The 23604-nt window shown below is 41.6% G+C and overlaps 1 protein-coding gene across 1 annotated transcript in view; it reads left to right on the plus strand.

Moving 5' to 3' along the window:
- The window catches only part of MYO16 (myosin XVI), a 481094-nt gene that overhangs the window by 422707 nt on the left and 34783 nt on the right, over positions 1-23604 (plus strand). Inside the window, exon 34 of the mRNA XM_049099266.1 lies at positions 14702-14860. Coding sequence (XP_048955223.1) covers positions 14702-14860 — 159 coding nt within the window. The remainder of the gene's footprint in view (positions 1-14701; positions 14861-23604) is intronic.

Raw genomic sequence — 23604 nt, forward strand, 5'->3', positions numbered from 1 at the left:
AGGGTACCTGGTCCCGTTAGAGCACAGCTGTAAAGACTGTAGAACAGGCAGAGAGGGAACAGAGGGTACTACCTGTCTTGCTTGGAATCAGGGCAGGATGAACTTTCTACCTGGAAGTTCCATGACTCGGCTCTGAATGCTCACCATTGTTTCTCTTCATCACGTGGGAATGCAGCAGGAACTCTTAGGATCTTCCCTACAAAGAGTGAAAAGAGCCGGAGGAGGGACATGAACCAGAGGGATAATAGCAGTTCTAGGTATGCACATGTGATCTCCTGTAATGGTAAATACTCAGAAATGCTATGGAACGTTTGTTAATGCTATTCTGCTAATAATATTAATAGCCGATGTTTGTGAATGGTTCTTTCCTGTTGGCCAAGAACACAGATGTCTCCTTGGCCCTGCATGAGGTGAGTGAAGCAGGTGTTAGCATCCCTATTTGCTAACAAGCAATCTGAGAATTGAGGGGTTAAGTGATTCTCCCATAATCACAGGAATTAACCAGTCCCAGAGTCAGGAATCAAACACGGCTCCTTTCTCCAAAACTTAGGAGAAATTTCTATTTCTATTATACTAGGCCATTCTCAAAAACATTTAAAAATCTCCAAAAACATTTAAAAATCTTAAGTGATATAGAGTCCCTATCTGAGAGAATAATCCCTTTCTGAAGTTAAATGTAAACTCATGACAAGGAAAAGATAAGGGAAGAGGGCATACTTTTTCTTCATTGACTTTCAATGGCCCCCAAAATTGGGATAGGAGAAAGACATTGGAAAAAGCCTCCATCTTCACCACTGGGTGACGTTCTAGACAAAACAAAATAAAAACAAAAACAAACCATAGCAGTTCATTAGTTTCTGAATTATGTCAATCTGGAAGCAGAGATGCAGGTAATGGCGAAGTTAGAAACATGTCTGGACAATAAAAAAAAAAAAAAAAAACGAGTGTCGGGCGTCCAGTCAATCAGTATTTGTTGGGAAAATATTAAGTGCACGGGTCTGATGACCATGGATGTCTACTAGACCTTGCAGCTCCCTTATCCTTTGAAACCTAGGCAAAAACCAAGCAGAGGGTGGTGACAATTGATGACGTAGATCAACCTGATCAAACATATTGACTGTATATCTATAGCCACTAGCATGCCAGTCTTACTAGAGATATATATCTTGCATAAATAGCTCATCATTTCCGAAATGAGCCAAATGTAGCCCAGAAGCCATCATGACTGGGATGTTCTGTGATGCACTGTCAACCGGAGAAGAATCTATTGTACCTGGAATTCCGAAGGAAAAAAAAAAAAGAGTCTGTCTTTTCAGAAGTGGATTATCTTTCATAACCCGTAAATATTTTTCATGCTATCAACCCGATAAAGCAAGCAGCTATTGTGTATTGTGGGTCTCTATACGGGATTGTGAATTAAACTCCCACGGGGGGCTCCAAAGAGAAGCCCGGTGCTTTATCTTGTGAGGCACTCAGCAGCTCTTCTTAAGCAAGTTAATAAAGACCTTCCTGACAATCTGCATCTCATTATTGCCACATAATACAACATCCTGGGGTTTTCTTCCTTTTGTGAAGAAATGCTTAAAAGCGACATGGTGCGTGGAATGTTTTCCTAAAGACGGGCTGGATTGGTGCCATGTTCTCTTTCTCCTTAAGAGTATTGGCAGAGGAAAACCTATTTCTTAATTACCTACCAGTGTTCAGGTCCTTTATGCTGACTTGAATCATTTTTATGATTAATCCTCAGATTAGCCTAGAAAATCTCACATTACCTGTGAGTTAGCTCTATCCAGTATCACTTTTTATCCAGAGCTCCATTCCGTGAGTCCACAGCAGTCACGTAGCATCCACTGTGTGCAATGCTTCACATACTTTTTTTCTACTCTGGCTTTTACTTCCATCTTTTTCTAGTTTCTCCTTGAAATCTGCAATGTTCATATCCACGTACTGTATGTTTGCAATGACTGGCCTGTTGCAATCATACTTGCTACTTGTAGTAAGACAGTAAACAACAACCTCGTTCCTTTTGCTCCTCACTTGGGTGACCAGGTCCTAAAATGTGCAGGGTCCAGACAATGGCAGGCATGAGCTAGATCTGACATTACACAGGTTTACATTGGAACACTCACTGTACCGCGATGCCCGAGAATTTGTGCATTACCTAAATTGCTGGAAAACCTACAGAAGAGCTTTTCCACACCCAAAGCTCTGGCCCATAATCAAATCTAATTTTTCAAAGGAAAATTTCCTTTTAAAGAATGAAAGAACTGATATATGCACTGAGTTGTGCATATATCAGTTTATCAGTACGTGGGGATATTTCCCAGGCAGACGTGCATGTTTGGGATTTGGGTTTAATTATTCTTTGATGTGGAAAGATGGACAATTCATGAAAAAGTAAGTTTGAGAAAGAAGACTCGGCCAAAGCAGTGGGGAAAGCTGTGATCCCTACAGAGGCATTTCCGTGTTACTGAAAAGTGAACCAATCTCCCAGCTATTAAATTATCTTCTGACATCACCTCCGTTTGCTGGAACTACATTTGCTTAACCTGTTCTCAGCTCATGGGGCCAGGCTGGTTTTCACAGCAGGGTGGAGGGGATTTATCAAAGTACAAACAACTAATTTAAAGTGGGAGCCCCCAGGTACTTCTAACAGCTCATATGTCCTTTCCTTGGTATATGGCCAGTGCCCAGATCCTATAGAGTGAAGAGTATTTATTTATGTATTTTCATGAGAATTGTGTTGACTCTATTTCACTTCCCAGTATTTAACTACCTTTATATGTAGCTAGTAATAGAGTCCTTCTTGGAGTCTTAATAGATAAATTGCTTTAAAAATAACTCCTGAAAAACACAATCTACATTGCTCCAGTTCGAGAACGTTAGCTTTCATTCCACTCTTACCATGTTGTTCTAATGCCTCCTGGCCACCCCTGATCTCCACACAGACCTTAGCACAACTAGAGGTTTCACTTATGTGTCATACAAGACAGGCAAACTCTAATTGTGAACATTAATTTCACTGGTGGAGTTGCTGTGTGTAGGATGTCTCCTTCATCCACTTATGGAGTCTTGAAATCGTGTCTAATTTACAGAGGCTGAGGAGCAACAGAGGACAGAGCCACTGAACTCATGTATGGTGACGAGGGATCATAAAAACGTCTTTCTAATCTGATGATTATTAGAAAACCCAGCAATATGGTTCAGCTGCTAATCAGAGAGCATACTTATTGCTGTGAGGATTGAATCCATCCTAGGAACACTTTGTGATGATTTTAGGAGGAATGTTCCATTTTTTTTTTCAGATAATAAAATCATTCTATGACATGGTCCCAAAACATGCAGTTCTTCTCAGGACTTAAGAATAATTGGGGGGGGGGGGGCAGCCCCCGTGGCGCAGCGGTTTAGCGCCGCCTGCAGCCTGGGATGTGATCCTGGAGACCCAGGATTGAGTCCCACATCAGGCTTCCTGCATGGAGCCTGCTTCTCCCTCTGCCTGTGTCTCTGCCTCTCTCTCTCTCTCTCTCTGTGTCTCTATGAATAAATAAGCAAAATCTTAAAAAAAAAAAAAAAAGAATAATCAGAAGGTTAACTCCAGGCAAGATAGTTCAGCTAGTAACTGTATTTTCTATTGCTGTTTGCCTGAAGTTTTCAAAGAGGTTTGGAAAAGTCATCAAGTAAGAAGGACACACTTCACTCATTTTTTGTTTATTCGAAAAACCCACCAAGGATCTATTTTGTACCAGGCATTGTACTGGATTTTCAAAATAAAATGTGGGGTCTGTTCAGAAGCAACTCATAGCAGGGAAACATAAAAAATCCAATGTATCCATGCGGTAAGAGATGATTTGCATGAAGACACTCTTTGGGCATCACAAAACACTACTTACCCTCAAAGCTTGTGAAATGCTGCTTTTTCAAAAATTCAATTGGTTCTATTCTCCTTCATCTTTAAATGCTTGTCATGACCCACTAAACTGATTTCTCAGACTGTAAATAGGTCTTTTACAACACTGATCTAGAAGGTAGGATTTTTATGGAGGCACAGGACAGATTTGAGACCAAACACAAGGACAGAAGGTGCCAGGACAGGAGGCCCCCGACCCTCATGCTACAGACCGGTTTGTGCTTTGTGCTCTATCCTGCACTGATTATAGGCTTTTTATTTTAAGATTTTATTTATTCACAAGAGACACAGAGAGTGGCAGAGAGAGAAGCAGGCTATCCATGGGGAGCTCAATTCAGATTCGACCCTAGGACCCCAGGACCACAACCTGGGCCAAAGGCAGATGCTCAACCACTGAGCCACCAAGGCGTCCCAGATTATAGGATTTTGTACAAGGACATGGTGACATAATCAAGTTGTACTTTGGAGTAACTATATTAGGGTATGTGGAAAGGATAGGTGTCTCTCTTTGATTTTTCTATATTAATTTAAATGTAAACATATACACTTTAATAATGATTAATGAGAGATGCTTAGTGGTGGGACATATGGGAAAGAGAATCCCACCTTCTAATTGGCCATTTGGTAGTTTCTTCCTTCCAACCAGGAAGGGGAACCCCACCTTCCTTCCTGGATGAAATGAGAGTCCATTGGAGACACAGGTTCAGCCTTGCCCTACAGGGTCCCAATTGCTCCTCCCTTCTGAGTATCTGACATCAACGCTATGATATGTCACTGCAGCGGCTGAAGGGAAATTTGCTCACATGCACATGTGATTTGGAGACAAGAAATTAGTAGCGCAAACCAGCCTATCTTTGGTAAAAGGTGCTATTGCAGAAGCTACCAAAAACACAGTGCCCATGGCTCATCAGGAATTTCAACAAAAATTTAAATCTATCTAGATATTTTTTATTTTATGTTTTAAAGATTTTATTTATTTATTTTTGAAAGGAGAGAGAGAGTTTGAGTTGGGGGAGGAGCAGAGGGAGAGGGAGAAGCAGACTCCACCCTGAGCAGGGAGCCCGACAAGGGGCTCAATCCCAGAACCCCGGGATCGTGACCTGAGCCAAACCAAGAGTTAGATGCTCAACCAACTGAACCACCCAGGCATCCCATACAGATATTTTTAGTTCATTACTGAAGGCCTCAGAGCTACTGGCTTATTGTCAGCCAATGTGGGCAGATGGGGTTGCTCCCTAAGAGATGAGCAGGGTACCATTCTATTGTTGTTAAAATATTGAAGCAGTTGGATATGACTGCCGTCCAAGGGCCTGCAGGGCTCCCAAGTGCACCCCCACACCCTGGGTGTCCTGGCCCCAGGCTTGTCCAGTTCCTTCTTGGTTAGATGTTGACACGACAGGCTTAAGGTATGTATATGGTTTGTGCCTATTCTGTGGGCCCCGGCCTGTGCCCTTTTGGTTATTAAATATCTGAAGTGGGTAAATTTTGTGATTACTCCTGAACAAGGATTTTGAAAAGACTCAGCATACACCACTGCTATTTTTTTTTTTACGTTTGCTGATTTTACTGATTCTTCCTCACCTGCCATACCATACCAGTGAAATTAGTGTTCGCAGCTAGAGTTTTCCTATCCTGTGTGACACGTGTGTGAATCAGCCAACTCTAGTTGTGCTAAGGTGTATGTATACAGAGAGGATCAGGGGTGGCCATCAGGCACTAGAACATCGTGGTTAAGGCTGAATGCAAGCTAATATCCCTGAAATGGAGCAACATAGAGTATATTTTTTAAGGACCAAAGTAGTTCTTCTTAAAGCAAATTGTCTATTAAAACAAAATCCAAGAGGTACTCAATTACTAGCTATATATAAAAGTGAACAAATACCAAGAAACAAAATAGACTCAACATAGTTCTCGTGAGAAATAAATAAATAAATGCTCTTTTGGGCTCTCTAAGATCTGAGGGAGAGGGCACTGGTCATTTACAGAAGAAAGGACGCACAAGCTGGTGGAGGTGCATGGGGACTCCTCTGTGTTGCTTTTTAATGATTCTGAGCATCATTAGCTCACCATCTGTGACGCCATGCAGGTGTCACAGATACTGCATGTTTCCAATAAAAGAGCAGAAGATTATCCTCCTCACCTTTGCTTTCTGGAGAAAGCGAGGAGGACCCATTCACCTAACTAAAGCTGCCCAGGCTGACAGAGCTGCTTTGCAGGCACTGCGTTCCACGACTCCTGGATTTACATTACCACCTGGCACTTAGGAAATGTAAAAATAACAGCAATATAAATAACCACATGACCTATGAAATTATACGTGAGGAATGGGTCTCCGGGCCAGGCCAGCGTGGTGTTTAGATGTTGCATGTTCAGCTAATTATAGGAGAGGCGAGCTACCCTACCCAAGTACACGGAGAGGGAAGGAATTGGCGTGATTTGTTTCCCATTATGGCAGGGACAGAATAGATGGGCACAAAGGGATCCAGTTAGTTAAATTTAAAAGAAAATTGGCACAACATAATTTTCTGTGCATTTTTGGGTTCTAAAAACCTTATTTATACTGACAGTCATTTTTTAGCTTTACTATCAATACATTCTTCCCCTGCTCAGCACATATGTTGTTGAAGATATCACTCTATTTCCTGATTCAGTTGGCGTTTCTAGCACAAACCCTCTCCTTGCACTTGGCAGGGGAGTGGGTGGCAGGAGTGAGGAGTAGGGGACACAGAAGCATTTCCATTCTACCCCACTTAACCCAAAAGATAGCGTTTGTGGCACTTTCTGCCACAGGAGAATGCCTAAAACACAAGTCCAAGAGGAATTTTGATCTACTTGAGGGTGGCGATTTCTTAAGGATTGTTAAAAAGTAGGAAGGTGTGCTGGGGGGACTGGTGCTAGCCTTTTAAGGTTGGTAACCCTGGGCAATTACTTTTTCTCACCCCATCCATCCTTTGTGATTGCTATGGTGCTCTATTTTTTCTGTTTCTTAAGTAATCATTTCTATAGAAATACAACCGAATTGTGGGACGTGGGACGTGGCTGTGTCATAAGGATAATCATATAGAAGTCCCAGGGTACTGTCTCCAGGTCCCCCTTCCTGTTAGATTCTAAAGGCCACTCTTGATACCTTTCTGCAACTATTAGCAGATGGAAGATAAAGTCAGATTCACATGGCTTAGGGTCGGTCAGTTGGATGTGCACTGTACAAAACATACGCAGACTCAGCCTGCACCCCTCTTTGTCAGCAGCCACACTTCACATAGTAAGACCCACCCTGTCACACCTCCTGCCTTGTGACACAAACCCATGTGGGAGGTCTGTCTGCTTATTTGAGGTTGGGATCAGACATGGTCTGCGTGTGGCCTTATAGTTGACATTTGTCTTTCTCTGAGGCAATATGCCATATGTTTGGGCTATGCACTCATGTATTTTTTTAAAAGTTTAATTCCCTTCCTAGAGACCCTTGTTATAGCAGAATGCAGGGGAGTTTGGGATGCTGAATCCTAATTTGTATTTCTTCCTTACATGCAATAATATCAGATTTTTAGAAAAATCAGAGATGTAAAAGACAGTGTTCCTTGTAACACACACTGGATGCCGATTCGGGATCTAAGCGATCCCATCCAAATTTCATTACGCACCATCTATGTGTATCTGTAAGCACAGTCTAGCTGTAACTCCTAAATTTTAGGAACAAGAACTTGAGAAGTAGCAGGACTATGCCAGCCACGTCTCTCAGTGTTTGTACCTTTCCTTAATGCCAAAGAGGAAAAAACAAGCACATTCCCTCCACGCGGTAGCCTTTCCGAAGAGAAATTTTCCTATAGAGTTGCAGAAGGAATTAGAGCCAGCATGAGTAATGAGTTTAAAATGTATTTTCACATTTTTTCTGCCTTGCATAGCACTCTCAGTATTTAATCAGTCAAAGAGCAATAGTTTGTTTTTCTCCTGCGTTACTGAAACCTGGATCCTGTCTCCTGTGTTTCCAAAATACACTCTAAAATTATCTCAAGTTAAGGTAACCAAGAAAGAAGTGATGTGTTTAAGTGTTATTAAAGAAACATTCCGTTGCTCATTCCTTACTCATTCTCTGCGACCTTTCTGCAGCATGCCTCGAGGTCGGCCTCCCTCTGCCCTGCGCTCCCCTCCGCCCCGCCTCCCAGCCCACACCTGCCTGTCGGTGTCTGTTCCTGTCCACTATCCCTGTGCCTCGCCTGCCTTCTGTGGCCGGGCTCCCGGGAACACTGCTTCCTTGCTGAGAGATCCTCCCTACTAAGAGACGCTTGAGTCTCCCCTACACACATTCTTTTCAGTCCTAATGAATGCTCTGGTTCATTCAAATAATTGCCACTCCATTTAACCCTTGGGCATAGGGCTGTCACTTGAAGAGCAACACGCACAGCCCCAGACTTGTCCTATGTCCTGGCACCTCGCTGGCGCTGACTTGGTCCAGTCCCCCAGCTCCAAGGGACCTGTAACTTGGACCCCCCGACCCCTAGTTCTCCCCTCTGCCCGAGTCTAAAAGCTCCCTGCTCTTGTCTCTGATCTCTCCTCCAGCCTCATCTAGCTGGACCCCTCTTTTGCTAGACTAATCCCATTTTAAAAATGCAGTCTTTATGTTATGCCCTTACCTGAGCACTTCCTGGACCCACTCTGGTGATGTTGCATAAGCTGCAAACCTGCCCGCTTCCAAGGCAGAGTGTAAAGAACCAGATCCCCTCTCCCGTCTTCTCCCTTCCTATCCTATCACCTCCTCTCCTTTCTCCAAGCAAAAAGGCTTTCCAGACCATCCTTTTTTGCAAACATTGGAGCTTATACCATGAGGAGCAGGTGTGGGGTGTCTTTAAGAAAAAGAATAAAAATGACAAAAATTTAGGGAGTGAATGGAGCATGTATTGAAAATGAAGAAATAAAGCAAAGCACACATTTATCAAAGCTGTCTTATGCAAGTGTTAATAGTGCATGCACTGATTGGCTCTTGGACCTTGGATGTGACCTTTGCAAGTGAGGGTGGGGTCTGCAGCCATCACTCCTAGTCAACCCACCTCTGCCCATCTCTAGGCACCAAGATTCCAGAGCCAATACCTGCCAAACTGATTGCAATTTTCTGACATTAGAGATCGCAAAGCAAGGTAAAGTAAGATTTTTTTTTAAACTGAGCAATATGCATGAACTTGGCATATTGGTGAGACAAGGATGGAATATTTATCAGTGATAATTGGTAGCACAACAGCAAAAACCTAAATACACACTGTGGGTCAGGAAGATATTTCAAATATCCCAAAGTCCTTTCTTCCCCTCACATTAATACGGCAGGTGGAAAGCAAACAGCTCTGGCCCTTTGAATACATAGAAAATTTTCACCTCGCACAATGTGAAATTTTCCTTAGGTTGTAACTTTAAATAAATAGAGATTAGAACTCAAAGGTGTGTTAACAGTGGAAGTCCTTTCATGTTTCCAGGAATCTTGTGTGAACAAGGAGAAATGGTGATTGAGATTTGTCCATAATCATTTACATGGAGTCTTCAGTAAATTTGTCAACTATTTTAATTGCGAAACATGTACTTTCCTTCTAGAAAATTTTCTACAGCAGTTTTGTTGTGACAATTGGCTTATTATTTATTCTGTTGTTTCTTTCTTTCAACAAATGTTTTATTGAGCACCTACTCTGTGCAGGCACTGTTCCAGGCTCCCATGGGGCACTTGTGTTCATGCTGCCAGCACTCTGGAAGGGGTCAAGCAGAAAACAAATGCTTGGGACGTATATGTCCTCGGTGAGAAGGATGACATAGGAAATTAGAGCAAGGAGTAGGGACAGAAAATGACCTGCACCAGAGAGAGGAGTTATCCTCTGGAAGGTGGTCTGGAAAGCCTGTCTGCTCAGGACAGATTTGAGCAGAGCCTGAGCAACATGCAGGGCTCCCAGCTCTCTCTGGGGAGTGATTCTTCTACTAGAAGAATATCAGGCACACCTGGCAAGGGGGTAGCTGGAAATGAGGTCCAGGGTGCGCAGAGTATCAGGTGGTGGACGGTCTCTGCCACGGGAAGCCTTTGGGTCTCAATCTCAATGAAATAAGAAACCAGAGGAGAGACTTGAGTGAGCTAATGGCATGAACTGACCTAGGTTTTAAGGCAAAGTTTCTCAGCCTCAGCCCTACGGGCATCCTGGGTAGAAATTCCTCATCCTGGGGGCTGGCTGTGCATTGCTGGTGCTTCATAGCACCTCTGACCTCCACCCACGAGATACCAGTAGCAGCCCCCTCCTCCTGGGTGAGGACTAGGAACATTTCCAGACATGGCCAAATGTCCCCTGGTGGGCAATATCACCTTTTATTGAAAACCAGTTTTCAAAGGATCACGCCCCTCTCCCCAGTGTGATATTTTAGTTATATAAAAAGCGAACACAGCAAAGCTGAATTTTTCCCGTATTCACATTTAGAGATTTGCTAGAACTCTCCCATGAGATTGAGATTCAACTTAACTGTGTCCACATTGTATCTAGTGTCAAGGCCAAGGCTTTCTCTTTGAGTCAGATCCCAGGGTGATTCATTTCTCCCGGACCTGTACAAACAGCACCAGGCAGGGGTCACAGAGAAATCCTGTTTACAGGCTGGGAAAAACAGCACAGGTATTCAGATCACCTCGTGTTGTGGAGCACCCAACCAAAGGATGCCACTGAGCTACACAAACCACTGATCAGACGAGATGCTGAGATACCAAAGTGACTCAGACATACCTTCTTTATACGGGATTTTACAGCTCACACTCCCGTGCTTGTTTGCTTAGATTTACTGAGAGTCTCAAATATTTTCTTTTGCTGTGACTGTGACCGATTTTTCTTCACCCTCAAAATCCCAATGGCCCCTGCTTGGAGGCATGAACAGGCTTTGCCACTTTGTGTGCTCTGGATCATTCCTTTTAGGACTCTCCATAAAGTGTGCATTTTGTATATGTGCTATTATAGCTAGACTTCCTCAGACTCGGTGTCCTCTTGCTTTTTCACTGCTGTTAATTCCTTTACTGTGTGAGTCTGAGTCAGGGTCACGCACACACACACACACACACACACACACACAAGGAATGTGGCAAATGCTCCTATGCTAAACTGACCCTTTATGGCAAGATCAAACTGGAGGGTTTCTGCATTTGCCCCTCACTGTGGTTGAATCCAGGCATTAACATGTTGGGGCACAGATGCTTTTGCATGTTTGGATTTAGTTTGGAGCAAGGGTGTTTATGAGCAGAGGCTGACACAGAATTTAGTAAGCCGAGAACCATCCCCACAATTAATATTGATGAATAAGGATAACCCAAAAGTGGAGACTTCTATATTGATGTTGCAACTCCAGGTCAGTGGCCAGAGTACAACGCTCAATCTATGGTTCCCAGTTCATTACCGCTGAGGCATGGCGATCCAGGAGAGCCACAGAAAAGCAGCTGCCTTATCCTTTAGATCAGCAAATGAAATGAAGGAAGACTTTAAACAGAGGGCCAAGCGTAGGAATGAGTGTGAGTGGGTGGTGGAGGCTGCGTGCCTCAGTCTGAACCCAGCTGCAACCAACGGCTGGTTATGAAATGTTTGCATGTAGCTTAACCTCCTCAAGCCTCAGTGACCTCATCTCGAAAATGGGTGTGAAAGTGACAGCTCTTCAGAAGTAGGAAAAGCAGAACAAACCTTGATGCTGCATCTAGCGGAGGGTTGGCGCATCATAGACGCTCAGGAGATACTATAATTATCATCAGAACAAGGTGAACTATTGTCATCAGATTGGCCATCAATTCTTACGTTTTACTTGAAGAAGGACTTCTTTTCTTATGCCAACCCACAGCCATCCTGAGTAGACCTATGCTTTTAAGATAAAAGTATAAAGAGACCACATTAAATGCATTTTGATCTCAAAAAAATATATATGTAAAGACATTTTTAGTAGATAATGTAAGAATCACAGCCTTACTTGTATGACAGGTTTAAAAACAGTCCTTGGCTACGGTATACCCTGCTGATTGGAAATATTTTTAAGGCTTTAATAGCAACATTGGAGGTTTTGACTGTAAATATGTGAATGAATTGTTTATGGGCTGGCCATTGGTTAGGAGCGAAGCTAGCATCTTGTTTGTACTGGGAGCCTGCACAGTGTCTCAGAGGGTAGAGTTTTGTACCACTAGAGGTGAGGGGACTGTCCCCATTGACCCAGTGAGGGACTCCCTGGCTCATAGCCTTCAGTACGCCCCCTTTGCTCTGAGAACAGAACCTCTGTTCATTCCTGCCATGGCCTCCCATGGCCCTGGGCCATGTGCCCAGGCCCCCGCCCCACCTGCCCTCTGCTTCTGCATGCTTAACTCATTAGGATCCTACTTCCAAGTTCCCTCAAAAAGATGAGCTTTCCTGCTTCTTCAAGGCTTCACACATGTGGGTGATTATCTTTCTAGGCAGCCAGTCTTCTCCCTCCTTCTCTGAGCCTCAAGGCAGCCCTTAGAGGGATGCTTCCCTGGCCACACTGCCAGGTGGGGCGACCACTCACCCCTGCTGCCCGCTGCCCGCTGCCCGCGGTTAGGTTTTCTGCCCCGCCTGCAGGTCTCTGCCTGTTTGTTTACTGGCTTGGCTGTGGTCAAACCGAGAGGTGAGTTCCAAGCCCCGTCTGTGTCATGGTCATTACTGCATGACCATGTGGAGCCCCTGAAGGGTGTCGAACACATAGTAGGCATTCAAGAAACAACTCACTTAGCTTGAAGAGAGGCGGATGAGTCTGTGTCCTGGGACAGCTTTACTGCCAAACCTGTTTTACTAACTCTCAGGATTTCGTGAAAGGGCAAACTAGAGTGGACCCAATGACAGAGGGAGTCTCCCAGCGCCAGCCTACGCAGTGACTGCTCGTTGGCGAGAACTCAGATGGCTCCTTCCATCACCTGCTCTTACGCGCACTGGCTGGGCCAGGCCTTTCCACTTCTGTTTAAATGCAGGGAGCCAGGGGCTACAGTGGATCCCTGGTCACTGAAATCTCCACGCCCCCAGCTGGTTTTCAAAGACCCTGTTGCCTTCATCCTATCTATCCAGCATTTCCTGCTCTAGACAGCAACAGCCCTTCCCCAGGAGCAGACCTGGCTCCTCTCTAGGCTGCACGCTCTGCTTGTAAATGACAGGCCCGGTGGCTCATCCGACCAAGGGCCCCACTGGTGAGGACAGGGGCACCCTGGGTTGGGGGAGTATGTCTAGAGAAGCAGGGAAACACGGGTCAGTATGGAGCCTCTAAATAAATGCTTGTCACCTGCTTGTAGCGCTGTTGGAATGTAAAGCTCGGGGCACCGGGAAATCATGTCTAGAGGCAAGAGTTAGGATCATGTTAAGACAAGCCTACAGAGATAAGCTCTGGGGGGCTGGCCTTTTCCCTATTTTCCTTCCCTTCCTCCCTTCCTCCATCCTCCTCCTCCCTCCTCCCTCTCTCCATCCTCCCTCCATTCATCCTGCCTTCCTCCCTCCCTCTATCCATCCATCTTTCTTTCCTCCCTCCTCTTCCATCCATCCATCCATCCATCCATCCATCCATTCCTCCCCCTACTTCTTCCCCCTCCCTCCTCCCTCCTCCTTCCATCTATCCTTCCTTCCTTTCCTCCCTCCATCCTTCCTCTCTTCCTCCTTCTTTCTATCCCTCCCTCCATCCATCCATCCTCCCTCCTTCCATCCATCCATCCTTCCCCCTCCTTCCTCCCTCCCTTTCTCATTTCAGATCATTGAAGATAAACAGTTTTGCTACACATAAAGTATAATAAAACAAATTATGCTTTTTATCCCTTTCAAATAATCTGGTAGCCTAAAACTTTAGAAAAGCCTAACCTAAAGGCAGTCAGTATCTACTGTGTACCAACAAAGAGCAGAAGCAGTGTGCACATCCTCAATACTGAGCAAAACCCTCCAGAATGTTGGAGATTTTTGAGGTCCCTGGGGAAGCAAGAGCCAATCCCAGGCACACCTGGCCAGCCTGAGAGAGAGACCATGACACCAAAAGAGGAGAGGGGAGGGGTGGCGAGGGCCACACCTGATGCCATGGTGCACAATTGTGCTTGATTTGCACACTCTGTTCATGCGTAGGCCCTGCCTGAGGATAGTGCAGTAGATTTTGCTCCATTGCTCCAACTCCTGGCATTTATTATATTTTACTTTACTATTACTACATAGTATTTTTACAAAAAAGTCTTCATTGGCTCTTCAGCATAATTTGGACAAAGGCTTCTGTGTTTATTGATCTCTGAACACTCAACATGGGACATTCAGTGAACAATTGGGTGATGTTAGTGTATAGAATGCAGAAGTAGGATTTTGAAGTTAATACTCTTAAATGGATACTAACAAATTTTGTAATGATACTGAAAGTCTATTTCTTATTTTTTAAGTCTATAGGATTGTCTCAGCTCTACTTAGTTTAATAATTGAGAAAACTACTGAAACATGAATTTATTGCCATGCTTGTTTTAGGTAATAGTGTTTTCAAGACAGTGCTCTAGTGACAAGTTGTTAGACTCTGACATCAAAAGCTCTGTATAGATATGCTTGAAAATAATACATGATGAAACACATTATCACCACTTAATAATTCCCATTATGTTTAATAGTGTTGTGGCAAAATTTGGTGAGTATTTTGTAGACTGTAAATTTAATTAAGGATGATTATTAATTTACTATTTCAAATGTAATTAATATTTCTTTTGATGAGTTCTATTAGTTTCATCTACTATTTTATTAAACTAATCGGTACATTTTACTCAAAAAGAATAATCCTTTCTAAAATTTATTTTAGGTTTTGAAACTAACATGAACTTAAGTGGCCGAGATGATCCTGGTAGATCAGAAATTGCATCTGAAACTCAAGATAGAAATGCAAATAACCATGGAATTCAATTACCTAATTCACTATCGAGTGCTATCACTGCTGAAAATGGGAATTCCATCTCAAATGGTAAGTGCTTTTTAAACTCAGAATTAAATAGATGAAAGTATTAAGTTCTGTCAACTTTCTAGGGAGAATGGATTTGAAAGATAAAAATGAAGTAAGCTTAAAAACTGTAACATAGATCATAAATGTCACTGTGGGGTATATTGTAGCATTATATTGGTTAGGTTAAAGAATTACAGTTGTATTCCTTGTTAGTTGACTTTTCAGAGATTGCTGTGGAGTATATGATATCTGGGAACCAATATAAAATGAGATTATACAGAATGGAAGGAGGAGATGGAGTTGCTCTAATGATATTTTTAATTTGAAAAATACCTTTTTCTTCTCATACCTGAGTAGTATGAGGGAAAATAATATTGAAGGCATGATAACCACCAGCTTGGCCATAAGCATTTAATTGGAATGTATCAATGAATGTGTCATCTAGAAATTGGTTAGACTACATGTCTACTAGTGTCTAAACAACTTATTTCTCTCAAATGTAAAAGTAACCCATGGCTTCTAGAAACAGCTATTGGGAAGAGTCAGACCAATGTTTTCTTGAGAACATCCAGAGAAGCTGGTCAAAACTATTGTTTTTTAATCTGATTTTTCTTCTGATTAAGAATCTTTAATTCTTAAACTATTATGACAATGAGATCCAGGGAGGAGGCTGAGGAGGAGGTATGGAATGCCATGGGGACCAAGCAAGTAAGCCCACTTTCTAGGCTTTTCTCCAAGGACCATTCAGAGCACTGTCCTAATCCCCAGAAGGCAGCTCAGGATTCCAACTTGATTCCTGATGGCCTCCTGGATTGTGGGGACAGACTAAGTCCAGGATCTGCCAAGGCCATGGGTCGGAGTCTTGACACATCCCTCCTAAGGGCTGTGTGTACTTGACCTAGAAACCACAACTCAGTTATGAATCATCTCAACCCCTGAGGTTAATGGTGGGCCTTCAGGATTGACAGGGACCACAGGTGTCTGGGAGGAAATGTGTGTGTGTGTGTGTGTGTGTGTGTGTGTGTGTGTGTGTCCCAAAGGACAGTTACAACATCAGAGGCTTCAAAATGATCGAAACCATGTTTCAAATACAATATTCAACATGCAGTCAAAAAACCAGGCACATGACAACACAAAACAAGATAAAAAATTAACAAGCAGGAGCAGCAATCCCAATGCATCCGTGGGAGCCTAAGATATTGGAATTCAGAAGCATGTCCTTTAAGATGAGTATGTTTACTATACCCAAGGAGATAAAAGAATGAGAATCAGCAAAAATGGGGAACTATAAAAACATGCCAAATGGAAATTCTGAAATTGAGAAATAGTCATAAAATTAAATACAATAGAAGATGAGTTTAAAGTTAATTAGACACAGTCATTTGAAAAGGGAAAGAAAAAAAAAGAAACCTGAGGAAGTGGAAGATAAATGAGAAACTGTGAGAAATGAAACACAGAAGAAGCAAGAGAAGATTGGGGATTCCAGAACACAGTTTAGAGACATGAACGGTGTGGTGAGAGAGGCACTGGAATTCTGGAGAAAGGAGAGAGATGACACAGGCAGTGGGGAAGACTGTGCCAATGCCAATACTTGTGTGCAAATGCTAATTGTGTCCTCATTCATAATCATCCAAAATGGACACCCATCGACAGGTGACTGGATCCTGTGGCTCTGTAAATTTACCACCACCTGCCCTCTGCCTCCAGAACTTAGAGGCTTAATTCAGCAGAATGCTATTATTTCATACATTCTGTGGGTCAGGAATCTGGCCGTGGCTGAGTTAAGTGCCTTTGTTTCAAGGTCCTTCGTGAAGCAACTATCAACTAACAGTTGGCCAAAATTCTAGTCATCTTGAAGCTTGATAGAGAGATGGTCCATCTCCAAGATCATTTACATGGCTACAGGCAGGTTTCATCTGCTTCCCAGCTCACTCATACAGGCTTCTCCATAAGGGTGGCCTCACACCAGGGCAGCTGGCTCCTGCCAGGGCACGCAGTCCATGAGAGAGTGAGAAAGAGCATCTGAATGGAAGCCATGGTCCTTACATAGCCCATCCTGGAGGGAACATCCAGCACCTCTGCCACATTCCGTTCACTGCAAGCAGGTCACACATCCAGATCCCTTGGTGGGAGGGGGTTATATGAGGTGTGAGTGCCTAATCGTGGGCTCACTGGGGGCCATTTTACAGGCTGACTAGCACATGGATAAACTATGCAAAAAAAAGCAGAGGGGGATGGTACACTACTCTCACATGCAACAAAATGGGTGACTCTCAAGCACATTGCGCTAAATGAGAAAAGAATCAAAGACTATGAGTATGATTCCATTCACATGGTGTTTTGCAAAATGCAAAACTATAGGCAAAAAAAAAAAAAAAAAAACAGATGGTTGGTTGCCTGAGGCTGGGTGTGTGGCAGGAGATGGACCGCTGTCTTGCTCCATTCGTGCTGCTGTAACAAAATACCTAGACTGGGTGGCTTATAAATGGCCGAAACATAGCTCCAAGTCCGGCTCTCCTCCAGCTGGCAGATTGCCAGTCTCCCACTGTGTCCTTACTTGGTTGGAAGAAAGGAGCCAGTTCTCTGGGGTCTCTCTCATAAGGACACTAATGCCAATCATGAGGGTGCCACTCTTGTGACCTAATGTCCTTCCTGAGGCACCACTTCCTACAACCATCACCTTAGGGGTTAGGATTCCAACATATGAACAGGAGTGGGAGGCTACAAACATTCAGACTATAGCAGACTGTGGAAGGGTATGAATTGCTATCCACAAACAGGAACGCATGTGTTCCTAGAAATTTATACGTGTGGACATCTGTCTGTCTGTAAATGTGACTTTTGTTAAAATGAAACAAGCCTAATTAGAATAAATAAAAAGAAAACTGCCCCTAGGCATCTCATAGTGAAACACTGGTAACTGAGAGTGAATATTAAAAGCAGCCAGAAGTAAAAAAAAAAAAAGAAAAGACAAACTCTAAGGAGCAGCAATTCAAAAGACAATTCAAAAACAATAAAGTAACATATTTAACGTGCTCAAATAACTGCCAATCTAGGTTTTCATAAATAGTAAAAAACTTCTGTATGAATGCACAGGACTTAGGGCAGTTTTAGAAAAAAAATAAAAACTAGAAGAACTAAATACCAGCAAACCCAGAAGGCTCAGAGATACAAGCAGGAAAAACAAATAGTAAATAAAACCGGTGTAATCAGGAGAGTGTAAAGCAGAGTTTACTATCACACTTGGATAACTCAAACTCGCAGGCTATAATTTCGAAGGCAACCACTGAAGGAATAATAGTGGAGTATATAATTTCCAAACTAATAAACAGTAAAATAGAATAATAAAAGTCAGTCCACCCAAAAGATGGCAAAAAAGGGTAAACAGAAAAAAAAAAAAAAAAAAAAAAAAAAAAAAAGGGTAAACAGGAGCTCTCTGACAAACAAGACAAATAGAAAGGTCATAGATGGTAGACATAAAAACACCTCTGAAAATAACTAAGCTTGAATGCCATGAAACCATAAGAGACTCATTTGGTGTGAATTTGCATTAAAGATAAATTCATTAATAAAATATTTTAAAGCCTAAGATCTCTGAAAAGCGTATAAAATATGAGAATGCTACAAATTTAAATGTGAAGGAACAGGACAGGGAATGGTATGCTATGCACATATTAACAACAACCATTCTCATTTGTTTGGGAGTTCTAAATTACAACTCTAAGGAATCAGTAGATTTCGGAAGAAATCACAAAAATCCAGAACTTTGTAACTAGTGTCAATGAAAACATAACAGAACTTGCGGGACACTGCTAATGTCTTCATCAGTGGAAATGTATGTCTTTAAACATATGTATTACAAAAGAAGAAAGGGCAAAAATCGATTTTTCAAATACAAGTTAGAAACAGAGCAACCATTAAACACCAAGGAAGTAGAAGGAAAGATATAATAAAGGTAAGAGCTAAGTTATTGAAATTTGTAACAAAAAAAAAAAAAAAAAAAAAAAAAAAAAAAAAAAAAAAGAAATTTGTAACAAATAACAAAACCAGAAGTCAGTTTTTTGAAAAAAAATCCTTTTGAAACATGAATAAAACGGACAACTCTCTTATAAGGAAAGTAGACAAATAAAGAAGGTGGCACAGATGGCTACTCTAGAGATGAAGAGGAGACCTGCCACTGACCTTCCAGAGCTTGAGTATGTTATGAACACTTTATGCCAAAATAAATTTGTGAATTTAGATGAACACATTTCTAAAAATAAATAAATAAATAAACTACAACAATCAAAATGGACCAAAAAAATAGGAAAGCTAAATAACAATGTAAATATTAAATCAATTGAAGTTGTAATTGAATACTTTTCTGTGGGGAAAACCCAAATGACTTTCCTGGTAAATTGTCTCCAAATCTTAAGGATGAAAGAATGCCAGTGTTACATAAACTCTTCCAGAGACTAGGAATACAGAAAAAGAGGAAAGACAGAAAACCTTCCCAGCTTGCATAAATAACGACCTAATTTATAACAAACTTGGCATTGCAGGGCACTGGGGGAAGGATATTCATTTGCTATCTATGTGAGGGAAAAAATGAACTTCATCCCTACTTTGTGCTATACACACAAAAGATTTCTAGCAGATTATAGACCTAAGTGTCAAATGGAAAATAATAAAATTTGTAGAAGAAAATATAGGCTTATTTTTTAACCTCAGAAGAAAAAAAATGACTTCTTAAACAGGCCACAAAAGAGTGGTAACCACAAAGGAAAAATAAAATTATATATAGAGAGAGAGTGGGGGCGAGGAAGTATTTTCTTTTTTTAAAAGATTTTATTTATTTATTCATGAGAGACAGAGAAAGAGACAGAGACGTAGGCAGAGGGAGAAGTAGGCTCCCTATGCGGGACTTGATCCCGGGATCCTGGGATCACAACATGAGCCAAAGGCAGGTGCTCAACCATTCAGCCACCCAGGTGCCCCAAGAGGAAGTATTTTCAAAAACTTAACCAACCAAGGGTCATATTCGGTGTTTACTTAGAAACAAAAGACTATCAAATAGGAAATTGGATGGAGGACATGTATAGGCACTTAAGCATTCTTTAGAATCCACCTTCACTGGTAATTAGAGAAATGCCCATGAAAAGCACAGGAGATACTACTGCACACCTTGCAGAACGGCAGCACTGACCAACAAAGAGGGGAGGGGCTCTGGCAAAAAAAAAAAAAAAAAAAAAATTCTTGCTGCCCAAGGGAGGACAGGGATTTTGCTGGAGAAGAAGCAGCCCATGATGATTGGGTGAGAGTGTGATGGGGGCTTCTGAGTCCCTGACACAGTCCTGTTTCTTGACTCATGTGCCAATTACAGTTCCACAATTTAAAAAGGTAAAACAGAAGAGAGAGGAGGGAGACAGGGTGAGAAGGGAACAGAGAGGGAAACAGAGAGTCCATGTTATGCATCCAGGACAGTGAGTGGTCCCCATCCCATTTCAGGTTTCTTCTAGGCCCCAGGGAACATAGGGAAGCTGAGGATCATTGCTTCTCAGCTGAGCATATTGCTCATCCACAGACGCTCACTGCTGAGATCAGAAGCAGGAGGAGGGGAGAGGGAATAGGATGAAAACCAAGCCGGGCCATTCCTATCAGAAGTCACACATTATTTCGGGGCTGGTGGATGAGAGTAGTCTGGGGATAGGTAATTGGTCGAGGCAGGGTTTATTCGAGTTTAGCATGAAGGTCTCCAGGGCAACGTGGAAATTCCCTGTTGGCACTCAGAAAATAAGATTGTTTGAATCACACACACACAGAAAAATTCAAATGGTTTTACAAACCGTACCCCACCATATTAAGCAAGGATGATGAATATTGATCAGAAATATGCAGGTCATAGGGAGCCTGGGTAGCTCAGTCAGTCAAGCATCAGACTCTCGATTTTGGTTCAGGTCATGATCTCAGGGTCCTAAGATTGAGCCCTGAGAGAGTCTCCATGCTCAGCGGGGAGTCTGCTTAGGATTCTCTCTCTCTCTGCCTCTACCCCTCCACAACATGTGTGTGCACACACGCACCTTCTCTCTCTCTCAAATAAATAAATCTTAAAGAAAAAAATAAGTACAGGGGACAGGCGACAGAGGCTTTTTGGTGCAATGGGGGTGGGAGAGTGACATCAGTTAGATACAGGAGGATTTTTCTACCAGCAGCAAAGACTTGTAGAAAAAAAAAGTGCCCTTACCAAATTGTATTACCACCACAAACGGACAAAAGTTCAGGCAAGAATGATACAGGCTCCCAGAACCCCCAAGTATCAGCTTTCCTTAACATTTTTCTCTTGGCCGAATTTCGCAGCTTTTAAAATTAAGATATTATTATTCATATGGCATTTATCATTTCATGCATGTTATACAAATTATACATGTTTTGGAAAATAGAGGGAAGAGTAAAGAAAGAATAAAAACTATCAATTTTTTACCTAGAAATACTCTAAACGTGTCTAATATTCCACTGTGTCGAGCTTTGTTTTCATACGATTATTTTGTGTATAGTTACATCATATATTTGGCTTTATTTTCATAAAGTTTGAATTATACATACGTGTAGTTTTACTATTCTGCTCTACTCCCTTAGAAGTATCATGTGGTTTATCTCCATGTCAGCAAGTACAGCTCTGCTTAGCTTACAGCTAGCCCTTAAGTGTGCTCAGTGATGGCACCTCATCGTATGAGACTGCCATGGTTTACAATAACCAAACCCTATCGGTTGGAAAGCAAAATTATCTCCTGATTTCCCACCCTTAAAATAACACTGTAATGTATTATTCCAACTTGATTAAAATAGGCATTTTGTAAAGCTTTTCAGGTTAATGTTTGATATTCAGATTTATGCATATCTGTTTAGCTAGAAATATAGAGATCTTTTAAGATGGTTTCTTTTAATATGGTTACTTTCTGAAATCTCTGATGCTAACTCTTAGGGAGTAGGTAAAGATAACAAAAAAATTATGTGCCCTTATATTGAAATTAAGTATTTCTAGAATAATAAAAAATGGAATTTGAGTGACAGCAATAGCAAACAAGTATGTGATAGAAGTATATTTCACAAGGGCTACATATATCTAGTAAGAAAATAATTAATTCCTGTTTTACTTGCAATTTTGGAGTATTTAAAGATCAACACCATGAAAAAAAAAGGAATTTAAAATATGTTCAAATGATGATAACTGAATACACAAATAAATATTTAAGAAAGATGGCCATAGATTCATTCACTTGTGCTAAAGTTTCAGCCCATGCTTCTCCCTAGCTCACCATGGATGGCCTTTATCCTATCATAAAGAAAAAGAAAAGAGAAACTTCTTGTCACCAAATTATTAAATTTTTCTTTGTCTTGAGTCAAAAGCCAAAAGCTTTGGCTTGAGCGACAGTCCTGAAAAACCTAACAACAAAAAACTCGGAGTTTTACTCTAAAAGTCAAAGTAAAACCAAAAACCAATGGAGCAAACAAACAAAAAAATCCTCCATACCAAAATGGAAATTTTTGTGGAATACATTGCCTGAAATTAACAATATCAAATTAAATATTTAGGACTCTCAGGCTTCTAAACTTCAGCATGTAATAAATTTTCGAGCCCTAGAACACAGGTATATACATTGCCCCTTAAATCTTCTAGGGACCAGGTTTTACAATAAAGCTAGTTCTGCGTTGTCATTAATTGATGATCACTTGGAAACCTCAGGAGGTAACATGCACAGAAGACAAATTATTGCAATTGGGGTTTCAGTCTTTAAAAGCTACCTGCGACTTCCCCATAATGACGACAGTACTGAGCACAATGCCCTGGATACTTAGCACTGGGTAGGCAGACACTGATTGGAACGATGTTGCAGGTTACGTGGGAGCCACTGAGTTCTGGGCAGGGTGCAGAGTCAGAAAATTTCTTCTTGTCCGTATGATACAAACTGAACAAATATTACACATGTGCAGTACATGATATATATGTGATCATTATAATTCTGAAAGCGGTTACTGCTCATGATTCCTAATTCACAACGTAGAGTCAGTGTGCTTTCTAAATAAAGGCACGAGATGGAAATAAATGTTTAAAATAACTTGAAATTCTAATTGAATCAGAAATAGTGTTATTTTCTAGGAAATTATTTCTCTTGAATGCCAGTATCTGCATGCTACCTCTGCTTCCCAGAAATAATTATCTGTTTGTTCATTTGCTGAAATATAGTTATGTGTGGGTAATTATAGCTATCACTTACTTTAATTGCCATCCTTTTACTAATGTGAACACAGACTTAGATCTTTTTTGGTATACTTAATTATTCCCCGGACTTGTGGTTATTTATCATTAGATTAAAGAACAGTTTTTAGCGTTAGGACATTTTAGTTGTATCACACAAAATATTGTGAGCATAAAGATGTTTATTTTGCGGAGAAATAAAGATATAAAAAATCCCAGCTAGGCCGTTTTATGTTCAGTATGACTTTCTTCCTTGCTGCTCAATGAATATACATTTTATTACTAGGCATCAGGAAACAAATGTCAATTAAAGAATACAGTCATTACATTTGGTTTTCCATTTATCATTCTGTGAAGATTGTTTCTTTTTTTTTTTTTACTCGAATTATGTTTATCCTCGCTGCACAGTAAGGATTATCTGTGGTGTAAAGGGCTTTCCACAGGGAAGGACTTGGGGCGGGGGGACCATCTGCAGGACCAGGAGCTCTGCATTCTTTGCATTGGCTCCAGCACCATATTGAAACTAGCA

Source organism: Canis lupus, chromosome 22 (genome assembly GCF_003254725.2).
Source record: "Canis lupus dingo isolate Sandy chromosome 22, ASM325472v2, whole genome shotgun sequence".
Classification (NCBI taxonomy): domain Eukaryota; kingdom Metazoa; phylum Chordata; class Mammalia; order Carnivora; family Canidae; genus Canis; species Canis lupus.